At 38.0% G+C, this 14,421-nt stretch overlaps 1 protein-coding gene across 1 annotated transcript; it reads right to left on the bottom strand.

Moving 5' to 3' along the window:
- Positions 1 to 5,540: 5,540 nt before the first annotated feature.
- Positions 5,541 to 12,367, bottom strand: cbx4 (chromobox homolog 4 (Pc class homolog, Drosophila)). Its single transcript, XM_053611623.1, has 5 exons — positions 11,584 to 12,367; positions 11,442 to 11,485; positions 10,791 to 10,856; positions 8,952 to 9,018; positions 5,541 to 8,527 (listed from the first exon to the last, which is right to left on the bottom strand). Exons 1-5 carry the CDS (start codon positions 11,650 to 11,652, stop codon positions 7,190 to 7,192), a joined length of 1,584 nt encoding a protein of 527 aa, XP_053467598.1. The 5' UTR covers positions 11,653 to 12,367; the 3' UTR covers positions 5,541 to 7,189.
- Between the last annotated feature and the right edge of the window lie 2,054 nt (positions 12,368 to 14,421).

Below are 14,421 nucleotides of genomic sequence, written 5' to 3'. Positions count from 1 at the left end.
TTTTTTTTTCTCTTTTTTTTTCTTTTTTTAAAGAATGCAAATATTGTTTCAGATCTTATTGAAATATAAAAACATATATGCGCTACGGTATGCCGTATATTAATACTTAATTAATAGCTATATGAATACTACAGTCAGTCATTAATTATAATTGACTATTATCATAATCTCAGAACGCGGAATAATTGAGTAATTGACTAAACTCTAGAGAATTTTCTTGCAGTTGCTCAATTTCTAGCGTTTATGCTGTTGATTAAAAACATCCTTTCTGAATTCAGCAGTAAGGTGTAAGGAGAACAACGAGTGGGCGACTCAGAGTTTTATTTACGGGTCCGTATTTCGTTAGAACATTTCGATTACACAGGGGTTTTGATCATTTAGATACATGTAAAAATAAATAAATCAATCAATCAATCAATAAATCACCAAATAAGTCACCAAAAAAATAAGACAACATTTTGCATTAGGCTTTTTGAGTTATACCAACTGCTGGTAGAATAACTTTTTGACCTTAATAAAAAAGCAATAACTCAATAACTGTCAACATGACCACAAGTTTTTACGTTCACAGCCTATTAAAATCAAGTTGTCCAAACTAGGTTATTTGTTTGTTTGTTTGTTTGTTTGTTTGTTTGTTTGTTTTACAATACAATATTTAAAAGCATAAGGAGTTGGGTCAGCAACAACTGCTGTTAGAGTTGTCAGTGAACAAATATTATACATTAATTTTAAACTCTGAATAAACAAAGAGAATTTCTGAATCTATTTGTACAGGTCTGTGCGGATAGACTATACATATAAAAGACTACACCAGTTCTAAGTGCAACACACACAGATATGTCATAGACATTTTTTGCAAGCTTACCATGAACCGATTAACATAAAAAAAAATAGGCTATTAATTTGTAAGTAATGAAATAGGAGTAGTGTGAGCTAAAAAAAATAAAAATAAAAAAACAAACACAGTGTAATTTTACACACAAAAAAATATTGCTTCCGAACCTGAGATTTACTCATTTGTAATTCCTATTTAAGATTTAGAATAAAATAAATCACATATTATTATGTATCATGTCAAAACACATTTGGTTTGGAGTTATGTTAAGCTAAATAGACTGTAAATATGTCTGATTGTGATGATTATATTTTGGGCTGCGTGAAATCTACTGTGATATATTACACTAATGGTTATTTCACCTCTCCAATATGCTTGTCTTGTTCTTTTGCAAAAGCAGTATTGCAGGATAGAAGTGCAAGAATCCGATGTTTTATTGGCTCAGCCAACAGAATCCTGAGTCAATGCAAATAATTTTAAGAAAATAATTAGCCTACCGATTTTCGCTCAACTTTAGATGTAGCGCACCTGCTGGTCACACAGCCGCAAAACGGGCAGAGTAATCATATCTCAGTCGAAAACAAAAAATACCCACATCATTTGGGTCATAATTAAAATATGTCTGGAGCGGTAATAACGCTGACATTGTTTGATTTTCTGCGATTTGTCCTCAGCCAAGCCTTGAAAACCTGCCAGGGCTTGTAAAGTGGGCGAGCGAATTCAGACGAATGGGTAGAGAAATTAAAGTTGCCAAACAAATGTAATTAAGCTAGCAGAAATTATTCTGTATTGTTCTGTGTTATTGAATCAAAGATTTTAAGCTCGAGTTACTCCTGATAGTGTGTTGAAATAATGCCTATCATTTGTGTCGTCAGAACTCAATAAAATAACAATTACAAACAAAAAATCTAACAATATCATAGAACTTGATTTTTTTTTAAAATTAATTAATTATTTAGTTTATTTATTTACTTAGGCTATCTCACAAAAATACATATATTCAAGTATCGTCTAAAGGTCCTCTGAAATTTTTTTGTTTGTTTGTTTTAAAACAGCATTTTGCTGACATTTATTTTGCCATTAAAACTGATGTTAGTGTTACGGGTTACTGATGCCAGGTCTCTGAATTCAGAACGTTAAAGCCGGACGATTTGCGATTTTGAACGAACAATCAAATAAAAATAGTTGTATGCCAAACACATTGAAATAATCGCAGAAATGACTTGATTAAAACTGTAACCGGAACAAATGATATCATATGCAGAGCAAATACCCGTAGCCTATCTAAAGCCTCAAGGATTATCCTAGTCTAGACACAATAGTAAAAAAAAATAAAGGCACTTACAAATAAATAGCACCGACAAATATGAAATAATATTCCATATAAATAATCATTTTAATCCACACTGACATGAAATGAGCAGCCACACGTCTACGAAAATAAAGAATTAAGTCCATGAGCTAGTCAGCTGACAAATTAAAAAAATAATTAAAAAAACGATTAAATTAAGAGCGAACAAAGCATAGTGATGGGTATATTAATGCTTGACAGCTCTGTATCTTATGTGTGTGTGCGTGTGTGTGTGTGTGTGTGTGTGTGTGTGCGCGCGCGCGCGTTATTGATTTTTAAGTAGCGCGAGAGGGAGAAACAAAGAGCTGTTCAGAACAAAGACGCTGACATGAAAATCTCCTTTATGTCGGGAAGAAATGTAATGCGTTGCAGAAATGATCACACTTATGTAAATAAAATAATTGTACTGTCTGATCTTTAATAATCCGCGGAACGGATTTGTCCTTATTTGGGTGTGCAGCGTATTGGACCGCTGTAATGGCGCGTGCTGTGTAAGGCTGCGCGTGAGCGCTGCTAGTCGAGCTGTAAAAATATCATTGGCTGGCTTTTAACCTGTCTGTGGATCCGCCCTCGGGGAGAAAAAAAATACAGCTTATAGAAATGCTAGCAAAAATGTTTCAAATACGATTAAGGTATGAAGAACAATATCAATAAATCCAACCGTGAGTTGACATATAGGGTATAGCTGCGTTCCAGCATACTGCTCACCTATATTTACCTATAGTGCAGACTACCTTATTTGGTTAGGTTTTTAATTTATTTCATTCGGGGTTTTTTTTTCTTACAAAGTAGGACATCTTTTGTTTTAAGTCACCAAAGCAAGGGGGGGGGGCGGATGACGAGTGCAACTAAAACATGACTATTGAAGACAATCCTATAATGTGATGCTGCATGTGTTTGTAAAGCTTCCAGGATGACAATAGGAGAATAGGACGAAGGTGACAGGATGACACAAAGAATAAAAAAAAATACACCATGCACGGGGTGAACAGTTAATCATTTTTGTGCTTAATGGGACTTAATGGCGCTCCGTAATTTCCCAGAACACAAAGCACACATACGGTTTTGATACCAGTTGGATATCGCCTGTGTTTATTAATGCATCGCCTCTACGGTGCTCTACTCTATGCTTGGGGTATCAGTGTGCGGTCTTCAGCTGCTTGATGTCATTCCAGGTTCATTTTTTGACACCCCCCCCCCCCCCCCCCCCAACACACACACACACACATACACATACACACACATACACACACGGCGTCAGCCTGGCGCGTTATTTATACAACCTACGTTCAGTGATGTGAACAAGCGCGTGAGGAGGACAGCCATTTTCTTTTCTCCGGCTGCGCCAACATTTTCGGCCGCTTTAAAAATGGTTGCCCTGATTAGCGTTTCACGGCGTGCCGACGAAGCAATGTGAACATTACACGTCTGTAGAACTGCCTCAGCACGCTCCTGGGCAACGTGTTAGTGACAAATAAGCTGTAAAAGAATGGCTGAAATGTAATGCACGGGGAGGGGAACTCAGTGAAATGGAGGTAACTTTGAAATAGCAGCGCACCGCAGAGCAGTCCGTCCCTTTCCGAACCGATACTGCGGGTTAGGCGGGTTAGGAGTCAAAGCCGAGGTGGGGGGAGAAAAAATATATATAGTATATGTACATTCCTAATATCACTTCACAAACTAATTGAGCTGTTTAAGGCTATTTCAATTGAACAAGCCACATCCAAATGTATATTCTACCCGCGCCGTAAATAGTGTCTCGCAGTCTATCTTTTAACTGTCAAACATCCAACATGTAATTTTAGCTTCTGGCGAAATTAAATATAATTTGCGGTTATTTCTCATCCAGTTAACAGGTACAGTTTACGACTCTCCAAATCGAATATCCCACTGGCTTCTGTGCATGTGTCCTTTACAAGGTAATTAAAACAAAACTATCCTGGGACTCGGACTTTTCATTTCGTTTCCTAGCCTGCCACTTGATATCTGTTACCTCCATGATACCTCCTACTTCTGTGAAGAACATCTGTCAGCTTAAATCAGCCTCTTCATCTAATACGCACTTGGAACCGGTTAATATGAAGGATTCAACTTGGGACGTTGAAGAGTATAGGCGCAAACAGTGAATTTATTCGCCTATCAGTAACTTTATACTTATCTATGCCTGCTATACTTTTGAGATAAGATCTTCAATAAATTAGCTCGCAATTAGCTGAAATAATTTTGTTCAGTGGAGCAATTAGATCAACTTTTATGAGACACGATGCTCTTTCTGCGTACTTATCCATTTTTGTTAATGTAAGAAGAACAGCTGCGAACATCTGGATCAAACTGGAAAGCTCTGTAGAAATCTGACGACGGAGTTACTCAAGAGGTATAGAGCAGGCTAATGAGCAAAGGATAAAATAGACATATTGAGGTATAAAACAACATTTAAAAAATGATGATGATGATTATTATTATTATTATTATTATTATTATTATTATTATTATTATTTTGTTTCCTCTAGTCAACATCAAAACACAACTGAAGCACTAAACGATCAGCCGTGAATGTTGCTAATAAGCTATTAATATAGGCTATATACTGTAATTCTTACATGCTTGAAACGGCTATGGATTCTATGTTGAAAACTACAGACTGGCTACACAAAAAGGTAATCTTGTCATGGATCTTTTTTTATTTAATTTTTTATATTACACTGTGCATTACTTAAGTAATATGTGACTTGTGTGTCATAACATCTTTCCTATTTAGGAATGTCACATTTCACCAAAATGTGTCTAAAATCACGTTATGTGGTGGAACATATGGTACACATTAAGCTGTAATGCCACATTAATTACTCATGTTTGGCCTGTATAGAGCATTACCACATGTGAATGATGTGAAGACTGTGGATATCACATTACAGACTTGCTATAAATGAAGCACCTCAATGCAAATCTGTTGCCAAATGATCCTAAATAAGTCTGGCTTTTGTTGGTCATTCTTTAAAGATTTATACTGTTAAGACTATATACTGTTTCTGTTAAGAAACTTTTGTTCCATTTAGGTCTATCTAACCCTTTCCAAGTTTTAGGCCTAAGGCTTTAATTAAAGAGAGGGTTTGTCATTGGTAGCGGGTTATCCAAGTGTGATTGTGCTTATTTTGAACAGTGCTGCTGTCACTGATAAGCTGTCAACGTAGTGTGAAGAACATTGAAATGTTAAGCTTCAGGTTACTAATAACTCAAGAGTACCATTTAAAGTTGAAGATGAGCTCCAAGGCTGATGAAACACCACACAATAAATAGCACGTTTTCTTAGGAGTGTCCTTGTTTTTGTATGGTCAAAAAGACAGCACACAAGTTCTGAAACATCATGATGTGATTTATTAAAGATGGCATTTGTTAATTTTTTTATATATATAATTGCAATGGTATTTTTGTATCGGAGGGCAGTTTCTGAAATGAACAACTTTCTTGATACATGTAAATAGTAGTAGACTCCCTCTGTTGTCATATTGGCAATTATCACAGGCATATAGTTTAAGATCTGCAAAATTAAACTGCAAAATTAAACAATGAATCGACCACACCTCTGTCTGAATGAACCTATCCACCTTTCTAAAATATCACTGATGATCAAAGTACCAAATAATTCATGGTCTTGTTTTTGGTATTGTTGCATTTGTTGTGCTTCCAGTTATCAAGCCAAATCTGGTGACCACATCTACACTGACAGATTTGTCAGTTCCATGGATAAAGGTCTGTCATAACTATAGTCACGAGTGTTAAGTCAGGTCCACTCAAAAAGCCTGATACATTTACTGTATGGATATGGTACTGACTATGATTGTTTCACTACAATAAGCTTTGTAAAATATTGATAAACTAGTATTATTACTTTGTTCATTTAAGGCAAATTTAGACTCTAATGTTGACTACAGCATATGCTGCATTTTCCCATAACATATTACTTCAGCTAAGTAATACACTTTAGCAGCAGTTTTACAATATTATGTGCTACAGGGTTACAAATTGTTCAAAATAAGTTGTCATACATTGTTATTAGTATGTCACACCATGGCAAAAATCATGGCATAAAAATAAGAACCATTTCAGCAGTTAAATATGAAGTAATATGTAGACTCTCAGGAAACATTTCTATTGTATATACTGCTCACACACACACACACAAAAAAGATGGTGTACAAGTTAATCAGTATGACATTTAACCACAGTATGAAAGGGAACATCTACCCAGTGTCATTCAGGCCTTCTTCAAAACATCTTAACTGATGGCAAAGTGCAGCTTACACATTCAATGGGTAAGTGAAGATAACCAAACGGACAAACAGTGGTGTGTCTGACTGAGGCTATTTCAACATTGCACAGCAAAGACCTGCATCTTTCACAACAGAATCAACTATACAGAAATGCAAGTGTGGCTTGCTAAGTAAAATATATATTAGAGAAAAAAAAAACAACTTTGCAAAACACCCTGAATATCCATCTGACATTAGAATAAGTTTTAACTGCCTAAAATGCCACAGACTCAGTTGCAAGAAAAGAGTCATATTGTAAAACCATGTGTTTGCACTGTGTTAAAAAGGAAGTACAGTCTTTAAAAAGGGATGGTTCAAACAGTGCTCAAGATGAAGCACACATGTCTCTGTAACGGCCATTTCCATTTAGTGTGCAAGGTCTGGAAAGTAAGTAAGTGCTTGCTCAGTGATGCTTTAACAACTTCTTAAGTTCAGCATGTTCTCCCATATTGATTTATTCAGAGTACAGACTGTACCTGTCTTTAAACATTCACAACACTCCATTTTAATCTGTGCACATACAGGCCTGAACATATTCCAAATTAAATTTAAAAAACCTATACTGCAAAAAAAAACATTTCCTTTCCATACATTAAAAATTATAGATACATATGTACACAATTCTTCTAATAATTACATATCTACAAATCCATAGAAGTATCAGCAGTCCTCAGTGTATCAAATTGAAGGCTGTTAAACAGAGACATATTCCTTAAAGGTCACAGTCAGACAGTTTGTGGTGACATCCGTAATGATGATGTTACCTGAAAATGGCTTAAAATAGCTGACTGGTTCTTCTGACTTTTCTGAAGCCTCAGGTGTGTCATCCACTGCAACATGGGACTCTGTGGGCACTTCTGCATGCCTAGTCCTCCCACAGCTTAAGTCCATTGGTTCATCTGGAATGCTGTCAGTAACACTGTAGCTGTAGCCCCTACTGGTGATTTGGCCAGAACAGTGCAGGTCTATAGGTTCCCTCTGAGGGGAAAAGATGACCGGATTGGGAGCACTGATACTTCTGGAGCTGAGGAACTTCTTACAATCACTTGCCGCCTTGTTAGGTTCTGACAGGTTCCGTTTACGATGGCTGAGATGGTGGTTGGTGGAGTCCGTTTGCGATGGAGTGTCTTCCCCAACTGATATGTGTGAAGACCTAGTTTTGGTGGACAGTTGCAGAGAGTGATTGTGTGATAAATTGATCTTATTCATGTCTTGTTCTGTTCTGTGACCTGCCTCAGTGTTCAATTTTGCTTTTGCGAGCTCAAACTTTTTGTGGGGCACTTTGTGAACAAATTCACTGGTAACACATGCACTGTCTCCTGAGTGGATAGAAGCACCATTGTCCTGCCCTGCTGTCACTTTTACAAGATTGGTTGCATTGCCATTTATAGACTCCTCAGTTTGTTTTGGTTTCTCTGTTCCGGGAGAATCCCTGTTTTTTACTTTGGAAGGCTGGACCCCATTATCCATGTACTTGCTCATGACAATGACAATTCGGCCATTTTTGTTTTTGTTCCTGATGATCTTCATCTTACTGCTGATGCCACTGGAAAGCAAAGGATCCTTTGAGGTTGTCTTTACCATTTGGTCTTCTTTGTTAGCGGGAATAAGCAGTTGCTTATGCTCCATAGATAGATCTTTCACTTTATTCAAGCTACCAGTGTCCTTGTCACGCACCCATTTCTGTTGCAAGGCTGGAGGGAGGTTCCATCCTTTAATAGATGGGTCATGCCCTTTAACCTCTTTAGGCTTTGTGGTTTGCTGGTCATACATCTTAGGGTCTGGTTGGTAATGATGGTGTTTCTTGCTGTTTAGCTGATAGAAGTGCTTCTTCTTGCCATTGGTGTGAGCTTCTGCTGGGATCTCCTTGCCGTTGGGCTGGTACTGGTGATGTTTTTTGCTATTGAGCTGGTAATGCTGAGGCTGTGACCGGTGCATCTGAAGTGAATCCAGTTTGAACTGGTTCTCCTCATCTAGTGATGTCTCCTGAAGATCAGCAAGGATGCTTGACCTCCGTGCAAATGCAGGTAACTGGAATAAAGGGAGGAACCATTAAATGAAAACTGGACTGATATTCTCTGGTACTGTATTTACCACACATATCTGGATTTGAATCAATGAAATACTAGACACAGAGACAGGCTGCAAGAGACAGAGCTGCACTTTAAGTGTAAGTTGCACAGCAGTAGTTATACATTATGTATCTATGACACTATCATTTGTCTTCCAGCGGCTCAGGACATTAGGAGAGCGCCACACCGAAGAGGCTGTTCCGCATATGGAATTAGTCATTCCTAGTAAAATGCTACCATGCATCACAAGAAAAATATATCCTTAACATAAATAACGTGCAAACATTATCTTAATGTCTTAAAATACAACAAGGTTAAAAGTACGACAACAAATATCTCAGAATAAAGTTATAAATAAATTAATTTAGTTAGCTAATTCTTACCTGGATCAGAAGATGTTTGGGTTTAGGTCCTCTTTTGCGATATCCCATCTGCTGCTCCTGTCTCTCTCTAAAACCAAACACATTATTGTTGTGAGACACTATAGGAAGACTACTTCCTTTAGAAGACTAATCAGTGGCATTTGCTTGAAGATTAACTGGCAAACTTTTAAACATATGCAAGATAATGCCTTACTTTACTCACTTGTCAACTGTATAATTCAGTTTGCTTGTGTTTGACCTTGCATCCTACTGCTGATATTCTTAGAAACAACACTGACTGTTTTAGATAAGCACTGACACAAACAAGATACAATATATATACAGGGTTGGGAGGGTTACTTAAAAAATTTATTTCGTTACAGTTACAAATTACTTTATAAAACCTGTCATCATTAACGTAATCCAAGTATCACAATATGAAAGTAATGTAATCTGATTACTTTTGGATTACTTCAAGGTCACATATGTAAATAAACTCAAGAGAAAACAAATATTGTCTAAAATAGTTTTATTTAGAGCTTATTTAGAGCTTAAAACATGTTCAATGTTTGGATTTGTTTAAAGAAAATAAATAGATAAATTAATTAATAAAAGATTGCTGTCCATGATGCAGGTAACACTACATCACAAAAGCTAGGGTGACCATATTCTGGTTTTCCAAAAAGAGGACACCTTTTTTTTTGTGTCTTAATAGCGTTCAAAACAGTGTTACTATGAATGCAGATTTAATACGATGAAAAAGACACACTATTAGCATATAATAGGAATAAAATAAAATATTAGATGCCACAAGTGTACCTTCTGCCCCTTCTGCCATTATTTACACATTTGAATGACCATGTAATACGATGCAATGTGATAACATGAAATTAAAAATGACCTTATATGGCCATGGGCATTGTCTCGACTCAGGACAGCTGTCATTTGCTGCTATTGTCAAGCAACTGTTTGATGCCGTACACAACAGCACTTCACCTTCGCGCGTTCGCTGAGAGTAGGCTAATGGTTGAGAGGCAGGAATTTGGCCAATAGTTGCTGCAAGCCTTTTATAATCGACCAATTGGTGTGAGAATGCGGAAATTACATGCACACATGATGCCGTATTAGACCATAGGGACATCATAATGAAATTAAAGCCGAATCCCGGATATTTTCTCAAATGACAGTAATACCACTGAGCATACTCTCATGTCAGTTATTCCCTTGGTCAAACATGTGTACACAAAACACTGTCAACACTACACTTGCTAGGAAAGTTCCACACCACCTCTCTCAATAAACAGAAAATGAATGGAATGAAAGAAAAGGGTGGAAGCTTTCCTGACAGCCTCTGTTTTGCATGCTGCTTCTCATTTTGTTAGTTCTCATTCTCTCTGAACTTGCTTTCTATTAATATAATATTATTATATTATCTACATCTATTATCCTCTGATAAAATTCCTCTGATGTGGTCTGCCATACCGTATATATTTAAATTGTTAGCATGACAGTTCTTTCTCTCTTTGGTGCCATGTAACCTTTCCCTGCTGCCATCAGATAATAAATAACATGTCTTCACTCTCCCGCGTTTGTCATAAAAGTGTTATTCTACATTGTTCGACTTTTCCACATTGCCTTGGAATAGCATTAGTGAAGGACTGTTTGGTATATAAACAATGTGAAAACGCGAAGCAAGGCGCGCATCAAGGGAAGCTTTGTAGTCGTCAGGCCTTGCTGAAGGGGCTGCAATCAATCTTCCACTGGAGGGCCTGCGACAGGCTGCAGTCTGAGCTCGCCCCGCCCCCCATGACCATATAAGGACATGGGCTCAAGTTCACTTAACCCGGCTTTCACTCTCACCTGTTTTGGAAGGCGACGAGAAGGCGCGGGTCGAGGATGTTCTCCTCCGGTTCCCATGTGTTGTATCTATCAAATAAATAAATTAGTTAAAAAATCAGCATGGAATCAAACAAGCTATCGGCTAATGCAGCGTCTGAGAAAGAAAATAGCGAAATATCCATTTTGTGCTTTTAAACTCGCGTTTACTAAACGAATAATTCAGCTAAGGGAATATCCAGTATATAGACCTAAAAAGATTAGAAATTCCTTTCAAAATAATATGGTGTGCCTCTTTATTATGAGAGGCAGGAATATTTTATGCAGTCAACCCAAAAAGCAAAGCGACGTGGTGGCCATGTTAACGTCCCCGCAAGCGTACTTTCCACTGGGTCCACTGGCTTATGCACAAATCATTAAAATCGGATAACATGCTAGAAGGTTACCCCCTTCTTTAAGCCCGCATAAATTAGTGATGGAATCCGTGGCTGTGTTTGAAACACACACACGCGCACACACAACCCTCGCGCTAACAGCTCTCGCGCGCTGGGCGCCACACACACACACACACACACACACACACACACACTACACTGTATGCCAGATTTAAAAAAAAAAAAAAAAAATCTGCTCGAGCAAAGGCAGTGAGTACAGATGTACAAAATGAGCACTTACCTCGGCGACCATCCTCTCCACTTCACCAGATATTCGGTTCTACCCTGTGATCGCAAAAGAATCGTGTTTAAAACACACACACACACACACACACACACACACACACAGCAGTATTGTAGTCTTTTGCATGCACATATTTTACCTTCCGTATGCGCTTCTTCTCGATGCCCTCCACCGCGAAGACGTGCTCTCCGACGGCAGGTAGATCCATTTCTCGCTCCGAGACGCGCGAAGCGAGAGCGCGATGATTTCCCCCTCTCTTCGCGTTCAACCCGTTGATGCTTTAGCAGTATTTTTTATGATTATTTTTTATGGTGAGTTTTACAGCCGCTGTGGCTCAGATGAATTCTTTCGCTAACCCTCCCTCTCCTTCTCCCTCTCCCTCTCTCCCTGACCCTTGCTCGTATTTCGGAGCTCGTTAGCGGTAAGTGGGTGAAATACACTCACTGCTGTTGCTACAGAAAATAGTTCGCGCAATAGCCAGGCAGGCGCGTGACGTCAGAGCGGGAGGAGGTGGAGGAGCAGGAGGAGCAGGACGAGGAGGAGGGAGACTCAACTGAAACCCCACGAGTGCAGAGAGCCGAGCTGCTGCGCACAACTGCATGACTAAATATCTTTCTGCTGCTGCTGCTTCAGATTGATCCATGCACACACTTCATTGCTTGCAAATGCAAAGCACATAGACCTAATTAACAGACATATTATCATCTGCATAGGCATTGCCTCGTTTAACAAAATAAATAAATTAATTAATAAATCATCCCGTTTCCACTTGCACGCCCCCTCCACTTAATTTATTATAGAAAACCCAGAATAAGCTATTTATATCCATATCTGTTAGGACATCAAGGCAGAGCATTAGATGTTTTCACAGCAGTCTAACACAACTGACCAAAATCTTTTTCTTTTTTTTTTGCCATGTCATGCTTCAGACATTTTGCACACATTTTAGGACTACCTGAACAGACTGTCATTAAAAAAACAAAATAACAACCCTGATACTAGAAAAGATCCATTCTTATCTAATGCAGTGATGTAATGATGTAAATCCAGAAGTAGCCTAAATTTAAGCTGTCACTATTTTGTGTTGTGACATCAAACCCTCTGGTACAGGCCTATAAAACTGACATTGCAATCAGATGCTTTCAGACTTAAAGTCACCATTTGACTTTAAGCACTCCACATTTTATAATCTATAGCCTACAAATAGGCCTACACTGTCAGAGATAAAGCTAATTAAACTGTACTTTTCTTTTTCTTTGGGGTGGCACCATCAGGGGTACACTACACCTTCAGTATTCTATGTATCCATATACCTTAAATTTAATTTAAGGTACATAATTAGACCACTGAGATGCCTTTAAAGCGTTACTCTGAAAGCTACTCAACAGTACAGCCCATACACCTTCCCAGGTAACAGATATATAACAGTAACATATATATATGCTACTAAATATATAAAAATAAAAAGATATGCACCACCCCAGAGACAAGGAAAGGTATAGTTAGGTACCTTTATTTTTGAGAATGTAGTCCAATGAGTTTTTATATTAGTTGTGAACTCTATTAGTGCTGAATACATCTTTATTAAATAGCCATTTATTAATACAAGCTACTTACTAGAAGTGGAGGTCAGTGAAGCTATTTATTCTTTTTATACAGCCTAACTAATTTGGCTCTATTTGATCTATCTATCTATCTATCTATCTATCTATCTATATATATATATATATATATATATATATATATATATATATATATATATATATATATATATATATATATATATTTCACACTCGATTTTAACTCAATCAGACCATTCAAGAGCATCTAAATAGTCTTGAGTACGAATGAAGAGAGCAGAGCACAGAAATGTGCAGTGCATGTGCGGTTTCAGACAGTAACATGCCTCAGAGACAGAAACCTCCGGGAAGTGTGCGCAAACACACGAGCGTCCAGGCGCCTCTCTGCTTTAATGAACTGACACTGAAACACATACCACACAGTATACTACAGATTACAGTGACGGGTGTTCATCATTATGTACAAAAGAATACGTTTTGGGGCAGTTCATTTTATATTGCGACGGCGGCCAGCGAATAAAATTTAGCAAGTAAAGGGTTAAAGTGTTGCGCGAGGCGGCAACAGTCAGCCTATGGCGAAGCAGCAACGCCACAGCTACCCGACCTTATATGGTCATGAACAAGAACTGCCAAAATATCGCCATTAGTTGTGATTAAAAACGCAAGTTTCTCAACCAAAAGCATAATATATGATCAATTAATCACGATAAAACCAAACCCTGGTGTGGAAAATGGCTTACAACGAGAGGAAATGAATCTCCGTGTCATATTTTTTTTCCTTCTCACATTGGGATGAGAAGTGAATACGCCCTGCTGCCGCTGAGGCGAACGAGAAAAACCCAAGTGCACACGAAACCTAGTGAACACTTCTAATGTTGTAGCCTACATTCACTTCTTTAACTGTATCGCATGTGAGGAATCGTGTGGTCCGCTAATAGAGGACAAAAATGCTTCCAGGAAACCCCTGTACCCAACTACACAGTATCTATGCTGCAAGAGTACCAGGAACACACACACACACACACACACACACACACAGCCAGCAACTTAATGGAAAATAACCGACAGCCAAACAAAACCTTGTCTTTGTTTTGACCTTGATGTCTTGGCTCAAGGTTTAAGGCGTTGTAGGGGAAATATTGTCCTCAGAGCATCACATTGCATGGAGTCTTCGTGCATGATCTTGGCTATTTCACACTCGGGGTAGAAGGAGCTTCTAAAATAAGTACTAGCAACGTGGACATCTCCCCCCACCCCCCCTTATTTCTTAGCTCTTATAAATTAGTTTGACTATTAAAATATCTTGTGATCCTATTAAGTGTCTTAATTATTAGCTGTCATTGTCTGTATAACCCAATTTAATCCAATTCTGCAGGGATAGGATAGCGGGAGTCTAC

This window comes from Ictalurus furcatus, chromosome 2 (genome assembly GCF_023375685.1).
Source record: "Ictalurus furcatus strain D&B chromosome 2, Billie_1.0, whole genome shotgun sequence".
Classification (NCBI taxonomy): domain Eukaryota; kingdom Metazoa; phylum Chordata; class Actinopteri; order Siluriformes; family Ictaluridae; genus Ictalurus; species Ictalurus furcatus.
The sequence above is the reverse complement of the archived record's forward strand: the minus strand, read 5'-3'. Positions and strand labels throughout refer to the sequence as shown.